The following is a 23042-nucleotide window of genomic DNA, read 5'->3' as shown; positions in this document are numbered from 1 at the left end:
AACACAAGAGCAAATTGGTTTTTTTTAACATTATGGCACAAATTTGATCTCTTTTTTCCAGATGTTTCTACCTAATTAGACAACAATGAGGACGTCAGGTGTGAACTGCAAAGAGTAAAAACGTGCTTATACTGTGCCTCTGTGAATCCAGACAAACTCCCCTTCTGAGTATGACAGGACAGATTAAACTTCTGTGAAACATTGTTTACCTATCTTACTGCCATCTTTGCCTCACCAGTCTTTTTACTGAACATCATGATGGTATAATTACCCCGGATAATCAAACGTTAACAGACGATTTACCGCCAACACTGAGGGTTTTGTTTTACTGGTCTGTTGAATGTTACAATTTTCTGGGACTGAAATCTCTTCACAAACTTCAGATTTCCAAGACACCCATTTTGCTGATATCCAGTAATGTTTCAACCCATTTTAACTCTCTGAGTGTGGTGTTACGTGTCCCCCAGAATACTGTATGCTACTGTCCAGTGTGTGTTGATTTCTGGCAAGTTTCTTTTTTTTTTTTGTGAGGATCGTCTTTGCCTTGATGACACGATTGTTTACTTTAAGAACTGGTCCTTTTGTAGCGGATGCTGAACATTGACCATAAAGTCCACACCATCTTCTCTCTCTCTTCCTGCACACTACGTAACTTTGTTTCTTTAATTGTCTTACTCACTGTATGACCTTGTGATTAATGTAAATAATTCATGCTGATGATTGTGTTTATTTCATGTAGCAGACAGATAGAAAATATCTATAAAAAATGTATTTTTGACTTGACCTGAATAAATTTGTGACGTGATGCAGCAAGAAACAAAAAAGACTGTCATCTAGTGGGTGTGCTTTTTGTTTTGTAAAAGATAAAAAGAAAGATAAAATGGCACATTTAAAACGGGTTCTTTTGTCTGATATATTTTATCCTCTCTTTTGAAATCCAGGTATTATTCAAAATGCATCAATAGTGCATCCATTGTCACTTTGGGCTTTTCAGACAGTCCCCCTTGTACCTCTGTGGTCACAATGGTAGAAGAGCCAAAAACAAGTGGATCACAATATTGTCAAACAGATTTTCTTCAACCTCAAAATTCATTTTTGCCATTTTATCCTCAACTGTTTGCTGCCACCTCCTGTTGGAAAGATGAACTACTTCCAACTGATACAGAGCAGGAAATGCTTTATTTTCATTGCTTATATGTTCTGAAGCATTTCTCTATTCGCCTTATTCATCAGTTTCCATTTTAAAGCAAAATTCAAGCTGAAACATAGTTAGTTAATGCAGAGATTAGTTTCTTGGTTTTGAAAATACAAAGTTTCCAGTCTTTCACTCAATAATGAACTCTGTACACACATACATACATATAAATAACGCATTTATGTCTTTTTTTTAAGTGTCATTCAGCAGGTAGGAGCCATGGTGGGCAGAGAGAGACAAGTGCATCATGGGGAATTGACCTTTGACCTGTAAGAATAGACGTACAAGGACATGTTAAACTTTATCAGTATGCAAATACTGGACGCATCACTTGTTATGAATATGATTCTAAGAAAGGCAGGACTTCATCACCCGATCTGATCTACTTGGGGCTAATGAGACAGGAGAAGCGATGAGTGAACAACTTTCAGGGTGCTTCAGGTTCAAACTGGTTTGGTTCTTTACCTCAGGGCACGGTTAGGGCACAGAGCAGCATGAGCCAATCAGGTTAGCTTGTGAAGGCCTCGAAGTCTGATTCTGAAACAGGAAGCAGGAAGTGTAAGACAAAAAAACCCAACATAATCCAGGTTAAGTCCTGATATTGTAGCACAATAATGCGATTGTCATATTAGGAATTTAAAATTAATGTTTTATTTCTGTGATGTCACAATGAGATCTACTGTATTTACAGCAAATAGGACCACACGACACGATAAGGCAAGACAGGCATTAAAAGTTTTTAATAGTTAAAAATTGATGTTTGATAGCAAACTGAGATAAAATGATGCTCTGGAGCTATTTTACATTTGTGCTTTTTATGACGCAGTCTGCACAAACAGACCAGGACATCTGCATGGCATCAAGATAATGGTTACCATAAAGATAGACACACAGGTGTTAGTGTGCTGCTTTCACTGCAGTTCATCTAATTTTTCCTATTATTATTACTGTATCCTGATTAATTTAGTGGTAATGGTAATACTAGTATAGCATGAAATCAAGTAGTGACAATTAGTGGACAGTGCATAACTAGTGCTGCCGTGTTCTGAAAAAAATCCAATATCCCAACTCCTCTTCATCTTAGTCTTTATTTGTTATTTCCTTTTTAACAATCTGAAAATAAAAATAACATGGACGAAAACACACGTAGTACAAATAATACAGGCAGATGTATATTCATAAGAGAGACCCTCTGCCGCTGCTTTATCTCTCATTCCCTTTCCACACGCAAAATCAGTTTGGAGAGCAGAAAGGATAAACAGCTCAGAGTCAATGAGTCAAAATGATTTGAATTTGTTCAAACTGAAGATATGTTATGACAATGTTGCTCAGATTTTTGCCAGTAATGATAGGTATCCTTAAACGTGAAAGCAAAACTCATGCAGTGTTAAATAAATCAAGCATGAAAAACATATGACAAACAAATAACGACGATATTGTCCTCTATGAGCAGTGTTAAAGAAGAGCAGGGGAATGGACACTGCCTGTAATAAAGTACTTATTAAGACAGGCATGTAATTAGACACTGCTGGCACTAGTAATGACTTCCAACCTTATTTCACATATAAAGAAAATATCACATTTTTGTTCCTAGTATTCCACTATGAACGTGTGTACAGCTGTGGATTTTTTTTTTGCAGAAGAAACATTAAATATTATTAAATAAAATATATTTTTTTCTTTTAGAAAAAAGTCTTTTTAGGCTAAATTTGAAGTGTTTGTTGTTGTAATACTATTTTTTGCCACAAGAGTGCATCTTGCATATCAAAAGAGTGATTGATAGCTAAAAGCTCTGCCAACAGAGCCACCACAAGGTATCTATTAAACTCCACTAGTCTTACTTAGAACTGAGTAACTGCAACAAAAAAAAGAAGAAAACAACAACAAAATATTTATGCAATTTTTCTGCTGGTTTTTACAGATGAAAACAAGAAATAAAGGACGATTATCTTGGCAAAACCTTTTTATCACCTGCTCTTAAGTCATAAACACACAAGGGGAAAAAAAATGCATCACCAGATGTTTTTTTTTTTCTGGCTTGGCCCTCGAGGCCTCTGTAAAAGTCAGTGCCAGTGGAGGCAGGATTATGGAGACGCCCCGTGGGACAACAGCCTGTGAAATTTGACACACTAAGCAGCTAAACTGGAGCAGGTGGGGTTAAGTGTTTTGCCCAGAGGCACTTAGTCAACAGATGCTGATAGAAGGAAAATGCAGCTAAAGTATCTCCCCTACACCAAACCTAACAACACCTAACATTGACTTGGTGATGGAGCTCCATTTTTTAAACACTTGCACAGCCAACATGATGCAGTTAAATGTGATCACTCTCACTCTACGACCACATGGCAACACTCCCAATCACTAATGTATACCTTTGCCATTTTCCTCTGTTAGAAAAAGCTAGTGCTGACAGAAAAAGATAATCCAAAATCACAAACACCCCATTCAGCTTGTCAACTACAATACATTTGCTTTGCTTGAAATACATTTGTTTTACTGATTTGGCACATGTGCAGTGGTAACGGAAGCAAATAAGCACACAACAAAGTGGCCAAACCATGCAAAGGCACCAAAATGATTATTTGTAACTGTGATTTAAAATCAGTTACAGTACTGTACACATTCTTCACTGTAAAATCCCCATCTATAATATGACCAAATATGGTAATGATATTTTAGTCATTTTATGAATTCATTACTATTGCAACTTTCCAACAGTGTAAAACTTTGGCTGATGTCTCTCAATTCTCGAGAAGCCTGGCTGTATTTACAAGGTATTTGCATTTGTGTGAGTGTGTGAGCGTGTGCTTGAACTATACACTTCCTACAAATTATTGTCAGATGACCAGTAAACACAGTTTTTTTTGGATGTAACTAATTTTTATGTCACGGTGAATATCACCATAGAAAACTCTGTGGCCTACTTTGGATTTCTGTCTATTGTTTCAGACTGAGTGTGACACAGCTCTCGTTCGTTCCCTTTGCCAGATAGTCGCAATGAGAAAATTCTATGGCAGAGTCTCAACTGACCCAAACACACACACATACTCACACACACACCCAGAAAAACACACCCAAACAACAGTCTGCCCTGGGATTTAAATCAACTTTAAAACCTTCATCTAGATCTCTCTTAATCAAACTTTTTTCAGTCTTTGTGTAAATATTTGGCAAATCTACATACACTCAGAGTTTTATTTCAATTACCTGTCAATTTACCTATCAATTACCTGTTCTGATTCGCAGACATAGAAACAGAAACAGAACAACTTTAACTTTGAGCTGTATAGCAAATTACATAAATGTCTGGATTGGCAATCAACAAAGAAAGCCAGCAAGACACCACAAATCCAGTCAAAGCTCACTTAGTGTATCTTTTACCGGAGTTAAGACTGAGACGTTTTGTCATCAGTTGATGCTCTGCCTCAAATTAAGAGTGTGAAATTAGAGTCTGGCTATAGGCACGACACTGAAGTAAGTGTAAAGAATAAGGCATCCCAAATGTACACACAAACACACTGCATTAGCACACAATACACCCGCACTTCTTTTTCTTTTTCACACTGCTCTGACTGCTCTTTCCTGCAGGTTCAAACTCTTCTCCACTGCACTGGCTTACTGGCGTAGTGTCGGCAGTTGAGGGTGACTCGGGAGAGAGGTCTGGCGCCTTGGTTCCATTTCCCTCCTTTTCCCACCTACCTCCAGGCCCAAGGCCCATTTTAAATTCCCCCCCTTCATCTTTCTCCACTACAACAACCTTCTCACTACCAGCCACCTTCAAATTTGTAATCTTAATAACCCTGCCTCCTTTATGGCCACCAGTTTTGTCACACTTGTCTCTGACCCCACCCAAAGCACCTGATATGAAGTCGGTAGCAGCTGCTCTCTGCTGGGCTTCAATTTCTGACAGGCTGCATGCCAAAGCCATCTGCAGGTCTTCATCATCTTCATCATCCTCGCTGCCTCCTGCAACCCCGTAGTGGTAGAAGGGGGCGGAGCTAAATGACCGATGCGTGGCTGCAGCGTAAGGGCTGGAGCGGGACCTGTCAGACTCAGCAGGTGACCTGGTCTGGATTTGTGGCTTCTGTGACTGACGGTGCTGTCCGTCTCGTCGGCTCAGCTCAAGCGCAAGGGCCATTTCATCCTCCACACCTGGGAACAACACACACAGCAACATATGTCTCGAAAACTATGCTACTACAATGGATTCAAAGATTCTCTTTTTGATAAGCAAGTGTACTTCCTGTCTTTGTTAGATCTATTACTTTTATTTTGCATTCGGTACCACTTTAAGGTAAATTTGTGAGATTCCATTCAAGATATTGTGGATGCTTAAAAGACTGAACTTAGCAAATATAACATGCAGTCATGGAAAAAATTATTAGACCACCCTTGTTTTCTTCAATTTCTTGTTCATTTTAATGCCTGGTACCACTAAAGGTATATTACCTGAAGAATACAATGAACACAACAAAAAATGCAGCTGATTCCATAATACTTTATGTCCTATTTGACATGCTTAAGCTTAATTGTATTCCCAGGGTATATAAGAGGCCATTTCATGTCATAAGCAGCACTGCCCGTGCAAAGGCCTAGAGTGGTTTCCTGCTTACATTCAAGCCGTAGCACAACTCAGAAGTTGTCAGCTCTCACATAATGCCTAAAACAAAAGAATTATGTGAAGCCACAAAGGCAGCCATCTCGGCACTGCTGGAAATTGGCATGAGTGAGAGACAGGTAGCCAAAAAACTGAAGATCTCCAAGACAGCCGTTCATTACACCAAGAAAAAGCAAGCCGAACATGGTACTACCAAATTGCTAGCTGGTCGAGGCAGGAAACGTCTTTCTACCCCACGAGAGGACCGTGCACTCATCCGTTCCTGTGTCAGGAATCGTCGTCAGACCTCCAGGGACCTTAAAAATGAGTGGGCACTGTCGAGAAATGTGACTTGTTCAGCAAGGACAGTTCGAAACCGACTTCTTGAAGCTGGTCTGAAGTCACACAGGGCACAGAAGAAGCCCTTCATCAACGAAAGGCAGAGGAAGGCCCGGTTACTCTTTGCTAGGGATCACAAGGATTGGACTGTTGATGATTGGGCTAAGGTTCTCTTCAGTGATGAATCCAATGTTGAGTTGATGCCCACTCCAGCCAACTTACTGGTTAGGAGGATGCCTGGAGAAGCCTACAAACCAGACTGTCTTGCCCCTACAGTAAAACATGGGGGTGGATCGGTGATGATCTGGGGTTGTTTCAGTATGGGTGGAACAGGGCAAATGCAATTGTGTGAAGGGCAAATGAACCAGGTCGTGTACAGGGCTACTCTTGAAAACAGTCTTCTTCCATCAGCTGATCCACTCTTTCCTGCCTCGAATTGCCTGGTCTGCTCAATCACCATATCTAAATCCAATTGAAAACCTGTGGAACATCATCAAACTCAAAATGGAGAACCACAAGCCCAAAAACAAAGCAAATTTGTTTGAATTTTTTGCAATAGGAATGGGCTGCTGTGACAGCAGAACAATGTCAGAAGCTGGTGGAGAGCAATGGTTATGCAATCAAGTACCAACTCCTGTGTGTATCATGTGACTAACAGACAGAAAAGAAAACATGGAATGCCTAAAAGCACTGTTTTGGGCAGTACAATGCCATAGCTATTGATGTAAGAACTTAAGTGATTTTGGTTATTATCAAGAAAACCATGGAAAATGGCTAGATATCAGCTCTTAAATTAAACTCTTATGAGCTATTTTTGTTGTTATCATTATATTTGTCCAAACAAATGTACCTTTAGTTGTACCAGGCATTAAAATGAACAAGAAATTGAAGAAAACAAGGGTGGTCTAATAATTTTTTCCATGACTGTAGGTCCTCAAATTTCTCACACAATTCAGTGGCGATGCTCGTACCATTAATGAGGACACACTTTAACACCCCATCCTCCTCAATCTCTGTTCTTTCCTGACCGTTCTCCTTTATCCTGTAGACAAGACAAATACACTGATAAATGTGGTATCAACATGCCTCCATCATTGTTTTTTAGCATTAACTTATGAGGGCCACAATAATTGCTCTACGACACTGTAGAGCACTGACTCAAATATCCAGTAGCATTCTAATACTATTAAAAACATGAAAGAACTTTGCTTAATTGTTTTGTATATTCAGGTTTGCAGTTAAATGGCAACTACATGCAAAATGCCTTCACAGCGTCAGCAAGATAAAAAACTAACAAAGTAAGAATATGTTGGTGGCCCTGTTAATGTTAGTTTCAACCTAGTTTTACTAAGGTTTGTTACATCAAGTATATTAACAAAGTGTTGGAAAATCAAATGGTACAAGCATGAGTACTGGTACTATTTCACTTTAATGCCTTTGCGCCTTGCTCTATAAAGCAAACCACATCCATGTGTCCCGTTGGGGATAAAAAGTCATATTGTTATTGAAAATATAACATTTCCCTGGTTGGGTAACCTTTCATTGCTAAAGACAGCATGACATACTTCTTGGTGGTGGTGCGTTTGCCATTTATGATGCGAGTGGAGGTAGAAACTGATTTGAAGTTGCTTGTCCCACCGCCCATGCTGTCCATCCCATCCAGACCACCCAAGGAAGAGAAGGAGGTAAATCCAACTGAAGACGGACAGATGATCAGAAAAAAAGCAGAAGAGAAGAGAAGAGAAGAGCACAAGTATCACTGTTATGATAACATGGAGTTTCATATTTTGCAGTGATTTAACAGGGGTTAAACTTTTAACTGGAGCTGTTTAAGAAATTAATATAATACAATATTTCCCATGTTACACTGAAGTATAATGTCTGTAGCCTTCTGTCTATTGAACAAAAAGAAAGTTTGAATGGAGACAAACAGAAAAATGCACTTCCTTCATATTTCAGTGAACTATTCTCGATCAGGTTTAATCCGCCCTCAACACAGCGTCAGCGCTTCTATTACTATGAAACTATTTAATTATTTACCTCCTGTTGAAGGAAAAGAAAAGAACCGACTTGGGCCATGGCAAGAAGACGAGCCTCCAAAGGATGAGAAGTCGTCTGGATGAGACAAAGAGAAAAGAAAGACACTTCAAATTAATTGAAAAAGGTACTGTTGTGATATGATGTAATATTACTGTATGACAGGTTTTTATGACACTAACTAACTAAGAAGTTTGACTTTAGTCAAACTATGGGATCTTCTGTTTGGGTGGATTTATCATTGTTTGACAAGTGAAAGAATAGAAAAAGGGAGATTTACCCAAAGCAGGATAAGTAGCCTCCCAAAGTCACAGTTTGTTTTACAGTTGCTAACAAGTGTTCACTTATGATTAAGACAGGAATGTAAGATTTCATATTGTCTACTGTGTGCAGGTAGAACTAAAACAAAATAAAAGTGATGCAGTTTTTGCAGTGCCATCAATTGTGTTTTGATAGAGTCAGCATATGTAGTGCTCCTTTGCATTTTGAAATGTAGAGTTATAGAGTTATAGAGTATTCGATGAGCAAAATGTTGTTTTTGTGCAGAAAATTAACTATTTGGCTTATTGTGTGATGTTGGTGTGCTGCTGTGCTAAGAGTTTAGAAAATGTATTTAGTTTAGAAAGAGTTTAGAAAGTATAGGTTAACACTTGTAAGAAATTGTAAAAAAAAACTGTAACGTGTGCAGAGGGGATCCATTAACCAATCATTACTTTAATTACAATTTTCATTTTGAGTTAAATAGAATTCTAAACATGGAAAGATGTAAAAATTCATAATATACTGAAATAACCCCACATATATGTTGTGTGCGACTTACCAAAGAAGCTAGCAAAGGGATCTTGGCCACCAAAAAACTCTTTGAACACCTCATCTGGGCTGCGGAATGTGAAGGTGAATCCTGGGAAATCTGACGAAAAGTCTGAGCTGGAGGAACCTGGAAAATTATTTCATCGGGGTCAGGTGGGGGAGGAGGACGACAGAGAGAGAGAGAGACAGAGTGAGAGAGACAAGTGGATGGGGGAAAACATGCCGTGGGGCCAGAATGGGGAAAAGTGAGTGCAAAGAAATTTACAGGGAGGTGGTAGGAAAGGGAAATGTGGAGAGGCAAACGTAAACAGGAGGAAGGAAAGGAGAAAAGACGAGAATGGGGAGAAATGAAAAGTGTAAGGGAGAGGGAAAAATGGAAAGAGGGAGATGATGAGAAAAATGAAAACACACTATCAATCTTTAAATGTAGCCATTTGAAGTCACCGCCAAACTATTACTATGATGCAGATGCATCAATATCTCAACATCTCATTGCTGCAGATTTTTATTACCTGTGTGCCGCACTCTGTCATTTCCATATCTGTCATATGCATCACGCTTACTCTCTGTAGAGGAACAGAGCACAAAGAACTAATGGAATAAAAACCCATAAACACCAATCAATGTCTCACACTTTTTCTTTTGTATGAACACCCAACACCAATGCACTGAAGTCAATCAAAAATATGACTAATATATTCAAAACTGATTGGATCTGAGGGGTTTTATGAATGAAGTTCCTCTATGAAGAGAATGACATCATCACAGAGAGATTCAGATTCATGACTCAACCCCCAACAGCCACACGCACACACACACGCAGACTGATATAAATATGTGTAAAGCTTCACACTGTCCTGACTTACTGTCAGACAGGACTTCATAGGCCTCAGCCACTTCTTTGAACTTTCTCTCTGCTTCGTCCTTGTTGTCTGGATTTTTGTCTGGATGCCATTTCAGTGCCAGTTTCCTGTACCTGAAGGCACGACACACACACACACACACACAAACATTGACTTACACACAGAAGGAAATACACAGTATATAGATAAAGACATGCACTAACACTCTCTCTTCAGCAACAGCAAACGATGAAATAAGACAGCAGCTCTGTAAAGCTCGATGCTTTACAGAGAGGAGTATATTTTTCATTCCAGTGGTTCTCAAACCTCTATTTATGGGTGTAGTTTCAATGTGTAATAACATATTGTGTTTTTGTTGTTTTTATTTTGAAATCAAATTCAAATTCCGTCTAAGAATAACAAAATCCAGACCCATAAAACTGAGAAACTGCTCATTTTGAAGACTTTGAGAGAGACTGCAAGGATACTCACGCCTTCTTGATGTCGTCCTGAGAGGCTGTTTTGGGCACTCCCAGGATGTTATAGTAATCCACCATGTTGCCTCCTCACCACACTGCTCTGGAAGGAAGATACAGCCGAGTTTTCTTTTAGAGAATATACTCAACTCTGCTAAATTCTGCATTTATTAAATTCAGAGCCTGATAACTAAGAGTGTGGGAAACTTTGTTACCTATGGCATTACCTAAAATCCAAAACAGAAACTGTTCTAAGCTCATTGAAGATCATTATTTGATTTGCAGCATATACAGCAGCAGCTGTCTGAGGAATAGCTAAAGAAGGCAATGTGTAATGTAAACATAGTTGTTTATCTTTCTATATAACAAACTCTTTTGACCTTTTCTCAGGACTGTGTAGACGTGTACAGACAGAACTCTCTCACTATCCTGTTAGTTTTCCTACAACCGTTAGGGACAACGTCTACACATTGTTGTAATGACATCACATAGTTCCCAGCATGCTCTGCCCAGCTTTAAACTGAGCAGATAGCTATTCGGTCAGAGTGATTGAAAACCCCTATGAGACAGGTGTTAATGAGTGTCTTGTTACAACAATATCCGTTTCATCTCCTTTTTGTTTCACAGTAAATGAAAGGCAGAGTGTCATTAGTCAACAATACTATTCGCACCTGAGTGTAAAAAGGCAATGTGGCTATTTACGCCTAGGTGTATGTGAAAGATGATATTTTGTGTTTAATGTACATTTCCTTTAATGTTCTTATTTGTTTTGGGTTTTTTTCTTTATAACCACTTTTCCTGAGCCTAACCACGTAGGTTTCGGTACCTAGACCTAACCAAACTGCAACTGAAAACTGATAATAATAAAAGAAAACTGAAATATATACGTTAAGAAATAAATTAAAAAGTAATTTATTATTGGTCTGAGATGGAATTCATACCCCGTGCTGCTGGGTGAAAGTCCTGCAACTAAACCATTCAGCCACCAAATCAATCTGAAGCAAGCGAAAATAGCCGAATAGCACGAAAACGAAAATTATCTGAACTGATCCTTTGCTTTTTCAAAAGCTCAAATGAAATACAAGAAGTCAGTTTATTTACATTTCAAAAACCATAAGGTAACTAAGACCAGGCTGCTTGAAAATAATGAGTCAACTGAAACAGCTCTGATAGTTCTGATCTACTGTAATTAAGTGCAATTTCACTTTCAAAGTCATATCAAGTTTAGCCGACGTGTGATTGGCATTGACTAGAGTGGCTGTTTAAAGCTGCACTCTATCACTAGTTTTAGGAATGAGTCATCATGAATCACACAAGCTTTGAGCCATACATTGTTGACATCCATGTTGATTTAGACCAGAATAAATACTGTAATCACAGTTTAATACCTACAGCCATAACTCAAACCCAATCAGAGTGGTGGTAGGGGTTAATAATGGGAGTTATTGTTGCACACAAGCAATGAGAATGTCCTTTTTTGTCCTGCACAGGCTACATTAGCTATAAATGGATGCACACATATTATCTATTTGCTACTGAGGTTAAAATGTTACTGAAAATGTTGTTCAAGTGTGCCCTAGAAATGATTAAGACCCGGTACAGTCAGTAGTTGTATTACAGCCACAGTAAGTCAGACTCAACATGCTAACTATCAGGTCATTATCACTGGTGGACTCGCTCGGTCCCGGGGCTGGAGGGGACTTCCAAACTGAGGGAAAATAACTAAACTTAACTTCCTATGCCCCCTCGGGAGCAGCCATGCGCTCACACAAGTATTATTACTCTGTTATTTCTAGCGTCATGGCAAGTGACAACTGCTGCTGACATTACGGTAGGCCCACGAAAACTTACATACAGGGCAGATGCACATGCAGACATGGGCGCTGTCTGAATTCAAGTTGGTAACATTAACATTGAGGTTACCACTGACATTATTTGGCTTTAGGGTTAACGCTATGTTCCCTGTTAGAGTAAAGTTGTAGCTACACGGCGTAGTGACTGCGGACAGCCACCTCTTGTCACGGGTTGCTGAAGCTGAGGACCTACCGTCTTTCGGCCTAATTAGTGAGCACTTTATCCGTCTGTCCACCGCTCTGACAATCAATTAGTTATGACAGCGCTGCCTCCGGAATGCGCTCCCCCTCTGTCTCTGTCTTCGTGACAGCCGCACAGACAGCCGCCGCCTCCTCCTCCTCCTCCTCCTCCTCCTTCTGTCTTCTCCACTCCACAGATATTCCCCGACAGCACAGTGTGTCTGCAGTGCTCCGTTAATGTTATCACTCTACGGTCCCCACCGGCAGAGCAGACGGTCCCTCGGCTCTGTTTTCCCAGCATGCAGCTCGCAGACGCTCACAGCCGCTCGCAGCTACGTCACCGTCAAATAAAACTCTAGAACATGCCAGTGTCCAGTGACGTCACCGGGCCTGCCCCGACGTCTGCCTGAAGCTGAGCGACGATGTGGCTCAACATGCAAAACATGCACGAAACATGCAGCTTCAGGTGGTGCTCCTGCGTGCTTAGCATGGGCAGCCACTCAGGGTAGATATGCAAACCACATTTGTTTAAAATCTTTTTGGAAAACAGCTATGCAACACATGCAGATACACGCTAACCACTCCTAGTTTTACCAGTGCAGTGGTTACTGTGCTAAAGTTTATTTTTACCCCACCATATTTATTTGGCAGCTAAGTAATAATAATGATAATAGCAATAATAATAAAAGTAATCTAATTATATAGTTGCATATAATAATATAATGATAGGGGTGATTTTGCTAAATAATTACTTTAACTCAGGGTACCTAAAGTAAATTTCCAGGGATTCAAAGATCTTCATTTAATACAGCACACATTTCCACATGAGAAATGGTTATAAGTCAAAGGGAATAAATAAACTGGATAAACAAGAGCACTAGAAAATAACCTGATAATGGCAAGAGTTCTCAATACATGACTGTTATGCTGTTATGGAGTATTTTCACACTGTGTTACTAAAACCTGCACTTGTGTAAAGGAGTTGAATACTTCCACTACTGACTATAACCACAGATAAGTGTGTCCATAGAGGTGCAGAATATTGTGCTTTAATAAACTTGTTTTTGAGTAGACCAGAGATGTGTAACTTACCAGAAAGTAAGGTTTCAGTTCAGTGCGTGACTCATTTGGTCATGATCACATGATGAGGTTATCACGTAATGCCACAGTTATTTGGTCTGCTCAGTCATACGGTTAATATGAAACCTCATTATAGTCTTTGGTCGAAACCAACTTACACAAGTTACAGTAGCTGGTCACATTGATCCCATCTAGTGTCTGATAGAAGCAACTGTAGGTAAAAGCCCAGCCCAGCCCATTGTATACTTTGTGACTGATCATCAACATGGGACAAAAAGGCAGGAAATTGGCAAAGGCAGAAAAGCTGGAATTTCCTTTGTAAAAGAATGGGAGCTGCATGTGAATGCAAGCTGAGAACCAGCAAAACACTGCTGGAAAAATATCCTCTATAAATAGAAAATATGATGACATGTGTAGAATTTATTATCTATGTTTACTTTGATGAAAATATTTCTTTGGGCACTACAGATAATTTTATTTTGGCTACATACCTTTTGTAGACAGTATTCCTCGTGTCTTCAGGCTAGCGAGGTGTTCGACAAATGTTCTTGTAGTAATTTACAAAAAAATATTTGTTCAATGGGCTTCCAAGCTATAGTGGAAAAGTTCAAGACAAATTACTCACAAATTAATTCAGGAGGTTCATGAGAATTTTTTATTGATAATACTGACATATCACCACCACAGGTTATCAGAATGTTGCTGGGAATGTGAAACGTTCATGATGCGTGATGGTGAAGCCCGGATGATGTTGGGCCCTTTAATATTCCTCTCCCTCTTCATCCTCCTCTCCCATGCTGTCAGTGCCAACCTCTTCATAATCCTTCTCCAGAGCAGCCATGTCCTCTCTGGCCTCTGAGAACTCTCCCTCCTCCATGCCCTCCCCAACATACCAGTGGACAAAGGCTCTCTTGGCATACATGAGGTCAAACTTGTGGTCTAGACGGGCCCAGGCCTCAGCGATGGCTGTGGTGTTGCTCAGCATGCACACGGCTCTCTGCACCTTGGCCAGGTCTCCTCCAGGAACCACAGTTGGAGGCTGATAGTTGATGCCCACCTTGAAGCCTGTGGGGCACCAGTCCACAAACTGGATGGTGCGCTTGGTCTTAATGGCAGCGATGGCAGAGTTGACATCTTTTGGCACCACATCACCACGATACAGCAGACAGCAGGCCATGTATTTACCATGACGGGGATCACACTTCACCATCTGATTGGCTGGTTCGAAGCAGGCATTGGTGATGTCAGCGACTGAGAGCTGCTCATGATAGGCTTTCTCAGCAGAGATGACCGGGGCGTAGGTGGCCAGAGGGAAGTGGATACGAGGGTAGGGCACCAGGTTGGTCTGGAACTCTGTCAGGTCAACATTCAGGGCTCCATCAAAACGAAGCGAGGCTGTGATTGAAGACACAATCTGGCCAATGAGCCTGTTCAGGTTGGTGTAAGTTGGCCTCTCGATATCAAGGTTCCTGCGGCAGATGTCATAGATGGCCTCATTGTCCACCATGAAGGCACAGTCGGAGTGCTCCAGGGTGGTGTGGGTGGTCAGGATGGAGTTGTACGGCTCCACCACAGCTGTGGAAACCTGTGGAGCTGGGTAGACGGCAAACTCAAGTTTTGATTTCTTTCCGTAATCAACAGAGAGTCTCTCCATCAGCAGGGAGGTGAAACCAGAGCCGGTGCCTCCTCCAAAGCTGTGGAAGATGAGGAATCCCTGCAGGCCAGTGCACTGATCAGCCTGAAAGAAAAATATGGTTTGATTAATTAAAATCTAATTAAAAAAGTCACAAAAGGTATGAAATCACATGAAAAGTCACCATGTCTTTCTGGAGTCCTTCTTCATCTCAGGCAAATGTGCTTTTTTGAGCAGTAAATCTTGGGTAGGGAAATCACAAGCTTGCCACACCTGTCTAGCAAACTAACTACACTCTCACCAGTTTACGAGTCCTGTCCAGAACCAGATCAATGATTTCTTTGCCGATAGTGTAGTGTCCACGGGCGTAGTTGTTGGCAGCATCTTCCTTTCCTGTAATCAGCTGCTCAGGGTGGAACAGCTGCCGATATGTTCCAGTTCGCACCTCATCTGTCAGAGGAATGTTTGAAAACAAGAGTAAGAACTAATGTCCACAAGGTATGAATGGGTTAACATTGTATTTTTTTAGATACTGTAATTAATTATTAAAAAGCATTTTAGTTGTAATATCATCAGTGTACATACATTATACTTTGTCAAGCATCAGCTTGGTTCAAGGGTGTTAGTGATTAGCACAAGTCAAAATCAAACAAATGACATGGAAATAACAATAGATGTGTAAGGAGAAGTCGAAAAGGGGCTAATTCATTGTGAAAGATATATAGAGGGTTATTTATTTACACTAAATACATATTACTGACCGATGACAGTGGGCTCCAGGTCAACAAAGATGGCTCTGGGAACATGCTTTCCTGCTCCTGTCTCACTGAAGAAAGTGTTGAAGGAGTCATCTCCCCCTCCAATAGTCTTGTCACTGGGCATCTGTCCATCTGGCTGGATCCCATGTTCCAGGCAGTACAGCTCCCAGCATGCATTGCCCATCTGGGCTCCGGCTTGGCCGACGTGCATAGAGATACACTCACGCTGAATAAAGGATGGAGGAGAGGATGGTTAAAGGAGGCTGCCAACTACTATGTAATCAGACATTGATTTACCATCCAAATAGAAGTATTACTGTATTAACTTTAATTATTGCCTGACCCAACATCAACTGCTTATGAATCACTCCTATCAGCACTGACTATATCCACAATTGGGGACTTTTACAGTGTGCATCACTGTATGTCAGCTCACAAGTTTTTTCAGTGGTTATCAGGGTAATAGTTATAAAAAGCACAAAGAAACATAAAGACATCTGTTGCATTTCATTATTGTTTCATTATTGTTCTATGGCACCCATGTTTTTCTTCTTTGAACTTTATGTCTAATGACAGTCATTGGTATGTCTGCGCTCAGTTAGGAGACGAAACAGCTCAGTCGGCAAAGAAATATTGATTGCTGAGTATTTTGTGTTAGAGCAGAGTGACGGGGCTTTTAGCTGCTCAAAGTGCCCATGGGAAAAGCAACGTTAAGATGAAAGCAGCTATTAGATAGTCCAGAGTCTGCAGTGCGGGTTCCTACAGTAGAATCCAGTAAATGTGAACAGGAAATAGCTGCAAGTGAAATGCAGTTTTGAAAGCCCTCCTTCTTCCTAAGAACTAGTTTTATGGAGTTGCCCCTCTAAAAGTGGAACATACAAACTGAGGCACTTTGTGACAGACAGGAAGGCCATGCCCCAAGAAGATGGGAAAACCTTCCCCCACTTCTCCATCCTGTATGTCCTCCCTTTTCTCTTCTCCTCCCCTTTTGTGCTTTTCTCCTCCCCCATCCTGCCCAGCTGCATAGTGCTGTGTAACAGTCAGGGATGTCTCCCTCTCCCCCTCTCTGTCCCTCCCTCCCTCCCTCCCCACATCCCTCTAAAACCTAAAACTCCTAACAGCTGCAAAATGGCTGCCAACTAACTCATATGGCCGAGGCCAGACCACTCCTCTTTTCTCTGTTCTTTCTATCCATCCCCCCACTGCCACGATTCCCCCGTTCACTCTTCCTTAGTCAAGACTACTGTAATTCCTCAACAAACAGAGGATTAAGACTCCAGTTGTTTTTTCCTCAGTAAAATGTGTCTATGACTAGCTTAAGTACATCAAACAAGCCTGGAAATGACAAAGCACACTAACTCATAAAGTGTCTGTCATCTGACCTAGATTGTCCTGAAGCAGAGAAATGACTTATGGAGTCATGCAGTCATATATAACCTTCCCAGAGCATTCCTCTCCCTGAATTCTAGACAGACATGCCTGAAAAAGTTTCATTACATAAAATAATCTCAAAACTACTGTCACCTAATAAGATATGGGTGTTTTTCTTTACTGCACAGCAGAGGCCTTATAAGCAATAAAAAGGGTCAGCTGTTTAGTCCATCTAATACTAAGAAACAGAGACAAAGGGAGACAGATGGGAAAAGAGAGTGGAAATTTCAAGGCTACGTCATCAGCCGAGCAGTTACTCACCATTTTGCCTGCTTGTCCTTCGACTGACGTTGAGGATTCAGATACAAGGCAGAAGTGCGGAGGAGAGAGAGAATCAGGGTTTATATAGGCAAGGATGTGGAGGGGGCAGGCAGGAAACCACAGCAAGCAGCTGCATAGCTCATTGGCAGGAGGGACCAGCAGTTTAAAAAAAAAGAGGGAAGTCTCTACTTGCTGTCTGTCATGGTATCCGCCCTTAAATTTATTTGCTTTGTCTTTCAGTTAGGGCTTAGACCTTTATGTAAGCAAAAGTAACCCTCTTTTGTTTACTCACCTTTCCCAAATTTCCTCATCTGCGTGTGTGTGAGGCTGTGACCATTTGCAGTGATCGACTATTCAGAGTTTGTTTAATTACATCCAAATATATACCAGCAGCATGCAAAATGTTCACCCCTGAAGATTTTCTCAATATTCAACTTACATGCGTTTAACAAGGACTGCAGGATTGGAGAATCATGATGCTTATTTAATGCATGTATGTGCACCCACACTCATCAACACACATCACCCTCTGTATTAACTCATTCAATGAGTAATATCACAATATCAATGTGAAACCAGGAAAAGTGTATAAAGCTCTTTATTCGTAATCATCAAATGTGAAACACTTATTTTCTTTAATGGTAGAATAAGTAAATAGTGAGCAGTGAGAGTCCCTCTAAGTAATGAGCCAAGATGACAGAAATTATATGACATTATGCAGTGTTTCAGTTTAACTGGTGAATTCAGAATACACAGAGAAACATCACATCAGAAACTTGATCAGAAATGCGGAGGCCAGTTTTCTGCAGGGTACAACTTCCTTGGTACAACTTTTCAACAGCTCCCTTAGGATCACAGAGCTGTGATTCATGCATAACTGGGATCCAATTGTTGCTGCAGGCCACTGTCTGAGTATGAGCTACACAAACAGCACTAGTCAGTGAGTTAGTCAGTTATTTTCTCACTCGCTCTCACAGAGTCACAGCTGAATGGTATATAGAAACTGACATAGGAGCCCTTTCATAACTTACATTCCACATGGGAGAGGATGGTGGGGGGAGGTGCACAAAAGAGAGGGTTTGGTCTATGTTTCTCAGTCTGATACAGTAGAAGGAAGAGATCTTTAAAGGCCCAAAACACAATATGTTTGGCCGCAAGTGTTTTTCCTCTTTGAATGCAAAAGCAATGCGTTTACACAGTGCCAGAACTAATGATTCCTGTAAGATGTAATCCTCATGTTTTCTAGCTTTAAGACTTTTTTTTCCTTTAGGTTCTTCATGGTGCAACTTATTATAAGGGGTATCTAAGATGTGTTAAATGTGTTATTTTCTTTACCAAATGGTAGTTTTGTTGGTTTACGTATGCATTTTATACATTTTTCTTCACTACAAAAAAACCTAAATGCCTAATTTTAAAACCAGAAATGAGTATTGATTTACTTTGGCTTGAACGCAGACCTTAAGAAAGTCAGTATTCCTCTCCTTCATCCTCCTCCCCAATGTTGTCAGAACCTACCTCTTCATAATCCTTCTCCAGAGCAGCCATATCCTCTCTGGCCTCTGAGAACTCTCCCTCCTCCATGCCCTCCCCAACATACCAGTGGACAAAGGCTCTCTTGGCATACATGAGGTCAAACTTGTGGTCGAGACGGGCCCAGGCCTCAGCGATGGCTGTGGTGTTGCTCAGCATGCACACGGCTCTCTGCACCTTGGCCAGGTCTCCTCCAGGAACCACAGTTGGAGGCTGATAGTTGATGCCCACTTTGAAGCCTGTGGGGCACCAGTCCACAAACTGGATGGAACGCTTGGTCTTAATGGCAGCGATGGCAGAGTTGACATCTTTTGGCACCACATCACCACGATACAGCAGACAGCAGGCCATGTATTTACCATGACGGGGATCACACTTCACCATCTGATTGGCTGGTTCGAAGCAAGTGTTGGTGATGTCAGCTACTGAGAGCTGCTCGTGATAGGCCTTCTCAGCAGAGATGACCGGGGCGTAGGTGGCCAGAGGGAAGTGGATTCGAGGGTAGGGCACCAGGTTGGTCTGGAACTCTGTCAGGTCAACATTCAGGGCTCCATCAAAACGAAGCGAGGCTGTGATTGAAGACACAATCTGGCCAATGAGCCTGTTCAGGTTGGTGTAAGTTGGCCTCTCGATATCAAGGTTCCTGCGGCAGATGTCATAGATGGCCTCATTGTCCACCATGAAGGCACAGTCGGAGTGCTCCAGGGTGGTGTGGGTGGTCAGGATGGAGTTGTATGGCTCCACCACTGCTGTGGAGACCTGGGGAGCTGGGTAGATGGCAAACTCAAGCTTTGACTTTTTACCATAATCAACAGAGAGTCTCTCCATCAGCAGGGAGGTGAAACCAGAGCCGGTGCCTCCTCCAAAGCTGTGGAAGATGAGGAATCCCTGCAGGCCAGTGCACTGATCAGCCTGTAGCAGTGAGAATGTAAAAATTCACAAAGCATTTAATAATTTAGTCTAGCAAACAAAACAATGTGGGAAACATTGTCGGAAACATGCACTCTCAGACTGTCTCACCAGTTTACGAGTCCTGTCCAGAACCACATCAATGATTTCTTTGCCGATAGTGTAGTGTCCACGGGCGTAGTTGTTGGCAGCATCTTCCTTTCCTGTAATCAGCTGCTCAGGGTGGAACAGCTGCCGGTAAGTACCTGTACGCACCTCATCTGGAGAGCAATACAACAGATTGACAAACAGATTTACTGACCTAAAGTTGAGCCACAATCAGCAGCAGCTTGGTATTAAAATGTTTCTACAGTGACACAAGAGAACTTTGTTCTGGTAATGAAGAAAACCACCTCTGCCAGTCTCAAATACACATAATAAAACTATATACAAATATTAAAAAATCCTATGAAATATATCACCACTTATATATCACCACTACAGGAACTGACCGATGACAGTGGGCTCCAGGTCAACAAAGATGGCTCTGGGAACATGCTTTCCTGCTCCTGTCTCACTGAAGAAGGTGTTGAAGGAGTCATCTCCTCCTCTAACAGTCTTGTCACTGGGCATCTGTCCGTCTGGCTGGATCCCATGTTCCAGGCAGTACAGCTCCCAACATGCATTGCCAATCTGAGCCCCAGCTTGGCCCACATGAATTGAGATACATTCACGCTGCAGAGAGTGAGCAGTGCTGTTCCATTACCAGAGGCATCTGTTTACTTTCCACATTTTACACAGAACTACGTCATATTCTGTTGTACGCAGTCTGTCACGGACTGATGCAGATAAGAAGCAGATCCATTTTCTCTTAATGTGCAACATCACACTTAGACTTAAAAAATACCCCTCTGAATTGCTAATAGATACAGTAGTATGTATTTACTGTGAAACCATATCTTACCATAGTTGACTTCTCTTCTCCAATGTCCACGTATCGGTAAGAGGATGCAGTGCTGAGACAACTACGTTACTCTGTGTTTTTATACCTGCAGCTTGATGCGAGCAGTGATTTGATCTGAGTTGTAATCAGAGAACCAACTGATGAGACCATGATAAGGTCATCCGCTTGACAGACATAAACACAATGCAAAACGAGGTCACCACCCTATTCATTGTTTGAGTCTGTGAGTGTTTTGTGCTGGTGTGTATTTGCACCTCATATTTCAGAAAGCACAAGCACAACCCCACATAAGGGGAAGGTAGCCTAATGTAGTTTCACTTTGCAGTTTTTATCGCATGACTTTATGATATAGCTGATGAACAGATACTAATGTGGCTCTGATGTTTTTATTAAGAACAATTATGATCACAACAGAGTCTAACGAACAGTCCAATAGCTTCAGTGTGTCACTGTCAAAGAACTGTTAGCCCAACGTACAAACTAATTTGGAATTTATATATGGCAGAAACAATACAGTTACTTACTATTATTGAGTTTTTCAGTGTCATATTGTATCTTTGTAAAATTGCCATTATCATGACTTTTTCCAATAAGTGGACAGCAGAGCTGTTTGCTACCAGATAGAATGTGAAAAAAAATAGACAGTGATTTTCAAGCAGATTCATTATTGTTCTTCTAAAGAGGATTTATGTGGATAATCAAATAAAATGTAAGCAAGATCATTTCTTCTACATTTTTTATGGGAAGACAAAATCTCCAAACACTTAAAATCAGTTTTTGAATCCCAATGGCACCGTAAACAACAATTTTATTTGAATAATATACATTGTTTGTCAAGCACACCACTTTCCCACACCCCTTTCCTGGGTTAAAATGAACTATCAGTCTTTATAAAGCAAAACAATATACATGAGACCGGCTCCTCCTTCCCTGGTCTCCAGGCCCTTGGGAGTGCAGAGAAACTGAATACATGTGAACTGTCTCATAAGGCGTCAGCTGATGAAATGGAGTCAGCAGCAGCTGCCAATATTCAACTCACAGTCACTCACAGAAATGGTACAGAAATTAGGTAAAAAAGTCACAAAATCATACTCATTTACTTATCAGGTTACATGGTTTACTTGGCCACAGTTCTACTCAGCATAAGTTTAGTAGAGGAGCTGCTTGTTTCAGTTGGCTGGAAAACCCAAACCGATCATTCAATGACATGGCTCAAAGGCAAACGCTCAGATCTGCTATATTCAAAACAAGTCAAACCACTTTCAGGGCCAGCAGGAATCCTCTGTACCACCAGAGTTCAAACCATATGGGAATGTTGATTCAGTATAATCTACTGTTTTGAGAATAAACACTGTGGCAGCCTGTGGTTTCATCATTCACAAATGACAGGAGGACTTCCTCCATCCCATCACCATCTTTATTTCTAACTGCATGCAGAGTAAGCGATGGATTTCAATCAAGTGAAAATGAGATGAACACCGTTAAAACATAAAGTATTTGCCACTGACTTTTAGCCTGTTTGTGGCAGCCAGGAAGTGAAGGGAGATGCCGCAGTGTCATCAGCACCACTATTCATCAAAAGGTCAGTTTCACTCCTGAGGCTGTGAGACTCACCACTAACACATAAGGTGATTGCTGTCGACAACATAAACTTTCAACACAAAGTATGCAATGTTATGCCAGATTAAAACATTTTGATTTTACATTGGTGCCCACACACCTGCAGTGTGTTTTTATATCTTGTAGAGAGGAGGGGGATAATTTTAACTCAAGCTATTATGATTTACCTTTTAATACTGTACAACACAAAATAAAGTAAATGTGAACACATTTCTACCAAATCTGTAGGTCGGGTTCATGTTCTATGAACTGAAGTTTTGTACTGGGACAGCACACACCTTTCTGTTGTCTCCTTTCATGTGTTTTTGCTCTCATAGGTGTTGCCAGAGTCCTAATGGTCTGTCCCACTTCCTTTGTGTGAGAGTATAGGTCCCCAATGCCCCACAATTAAATCTTACACTAATGGGTCAAGATAATGCTAGTGCTGGAAAGAAAGGAAACAGAACAAAAAACTATATAAAGAGATAATATACACAATTTTAGGGTTATGAGAGACAGATATGTTGTGCAAACTCAGCAAGATATGTGCAATTTCATTGAGAATGCCA

At 41.0% G+C, this 23042-nt stretch overlaps 3 protein-coding genes across 4 annotated transcripts; all 3 read right to left on the bottom strand.

The window, feature by feature from the left end:
* Positions 1 to 30: 30 nt before the first annotated feature.
* dnajb2 (DnaJ heat shock protein family (Hsp40) member B2) lies at positions 31 to 12583 on the bottom strand. Of its 2 annotated transcripts, none has more exons than XM_070837531.1 (11): positions 12339 to 12583; positions 10313 to 10399; positions 9845 to 9954; positions 9491 to 9544; positions 8989 to 9105; positions 8172 to 8246; positions 7697 to 7826; positions 7103 to 7173; positions 5054 to 5347; positions 1661 to 1732; positions 31 to 1462 (listed from the first exon to the last, which is right to left on the bottom strand). In XM_070837531.1, the coding sequence occupies exons 2-10, from the start codon at positions 10375 to 10377 to the stop codon at positions 1704 to 1706; spliced, it is 945 nt and encodes a 314-aa protein (XP_070693632.1). In that variant the 5' UTR covers positions 10378 to 10399; positions 12339 to 12583; the 3' UTR covers positions 31 to 1462; positions 1661 to 1703. The 2 variants fall into 2 exon arrangements, with proteins under 2 accessions (XP_070693632.1, XP_070693633.1); XM_070837532.1 differs by having other exon boundaries at positions 12343 to 12583.
* A 1467-nt stretch (positions 12584 to 14050) lies between these two features.
* LOC139208069 (tubulin alpha chain) lies at positions 14051 to 17571 on the bottom strand. The gene is made up of 4 exons (XM_070837621.1): positions 17493 to 17571; positions 15804 to 16026; positions 15344 to 15492; positions 14051 to 15147 (listed from the first exon to the last, which is right to left on the bottom strand). The coding sequence occupies exons 1-4, from the start codon at positions 17493 to 17495 to the stop codon at positions 14170 to 14172; spliced, it is 1353 nt and encodes a 450-aa protein (XP_070693722.1). The 5' UTR covers positions 17496 to 17571; the 3' UTR covers positions 14051 to 14169.
* A 1388-nt stretch (positions 17572 to 18959) lies between these two features.
* Positions 18960 to 20618, bottom strand: LOC139208107 (tubulin alpha chain-like). The gene is made up of 3 exons (XM_070837673.1): positions 20423 to 20618; positions 20043 to 20191; positions 18960 to 19934 (listed from the first exon to the last, which is right to left on the bottom strand). Exons 1-3 carry the CDS (start codon positions 20541 to 20543, stop codon positions 18960 to 18962), a joined length of 1245 nt encoding a protein of 414 aa, XP_070693774.1. The 5' UTR covers positions 20544 to 20618.
* Positions 20619 to 23042: the final 2424 nt, after the last annotated feature.

The sequence above is a fragment of the Pempheris klunzingeri genome, chromosome 10, assembly GCF_042242105.1.
Source record: "Pempheris klunzingeri isolate RE-2024b chromosome 10, fPemKlu1.hap1, whole genome shotgun sequence".
Lineage (NCBI taxonomy): Eukaryota > Metazoa > Chordata > Actinopteri > Acropomatiformes > Pempheridae > Pempheris > Pempheris klunzingeri.
The sequence above is the reverse complement of the archived record's forward strand: the minus strand, read 5'-3'. Positions and strand labels throughout refer to the sequence as shown.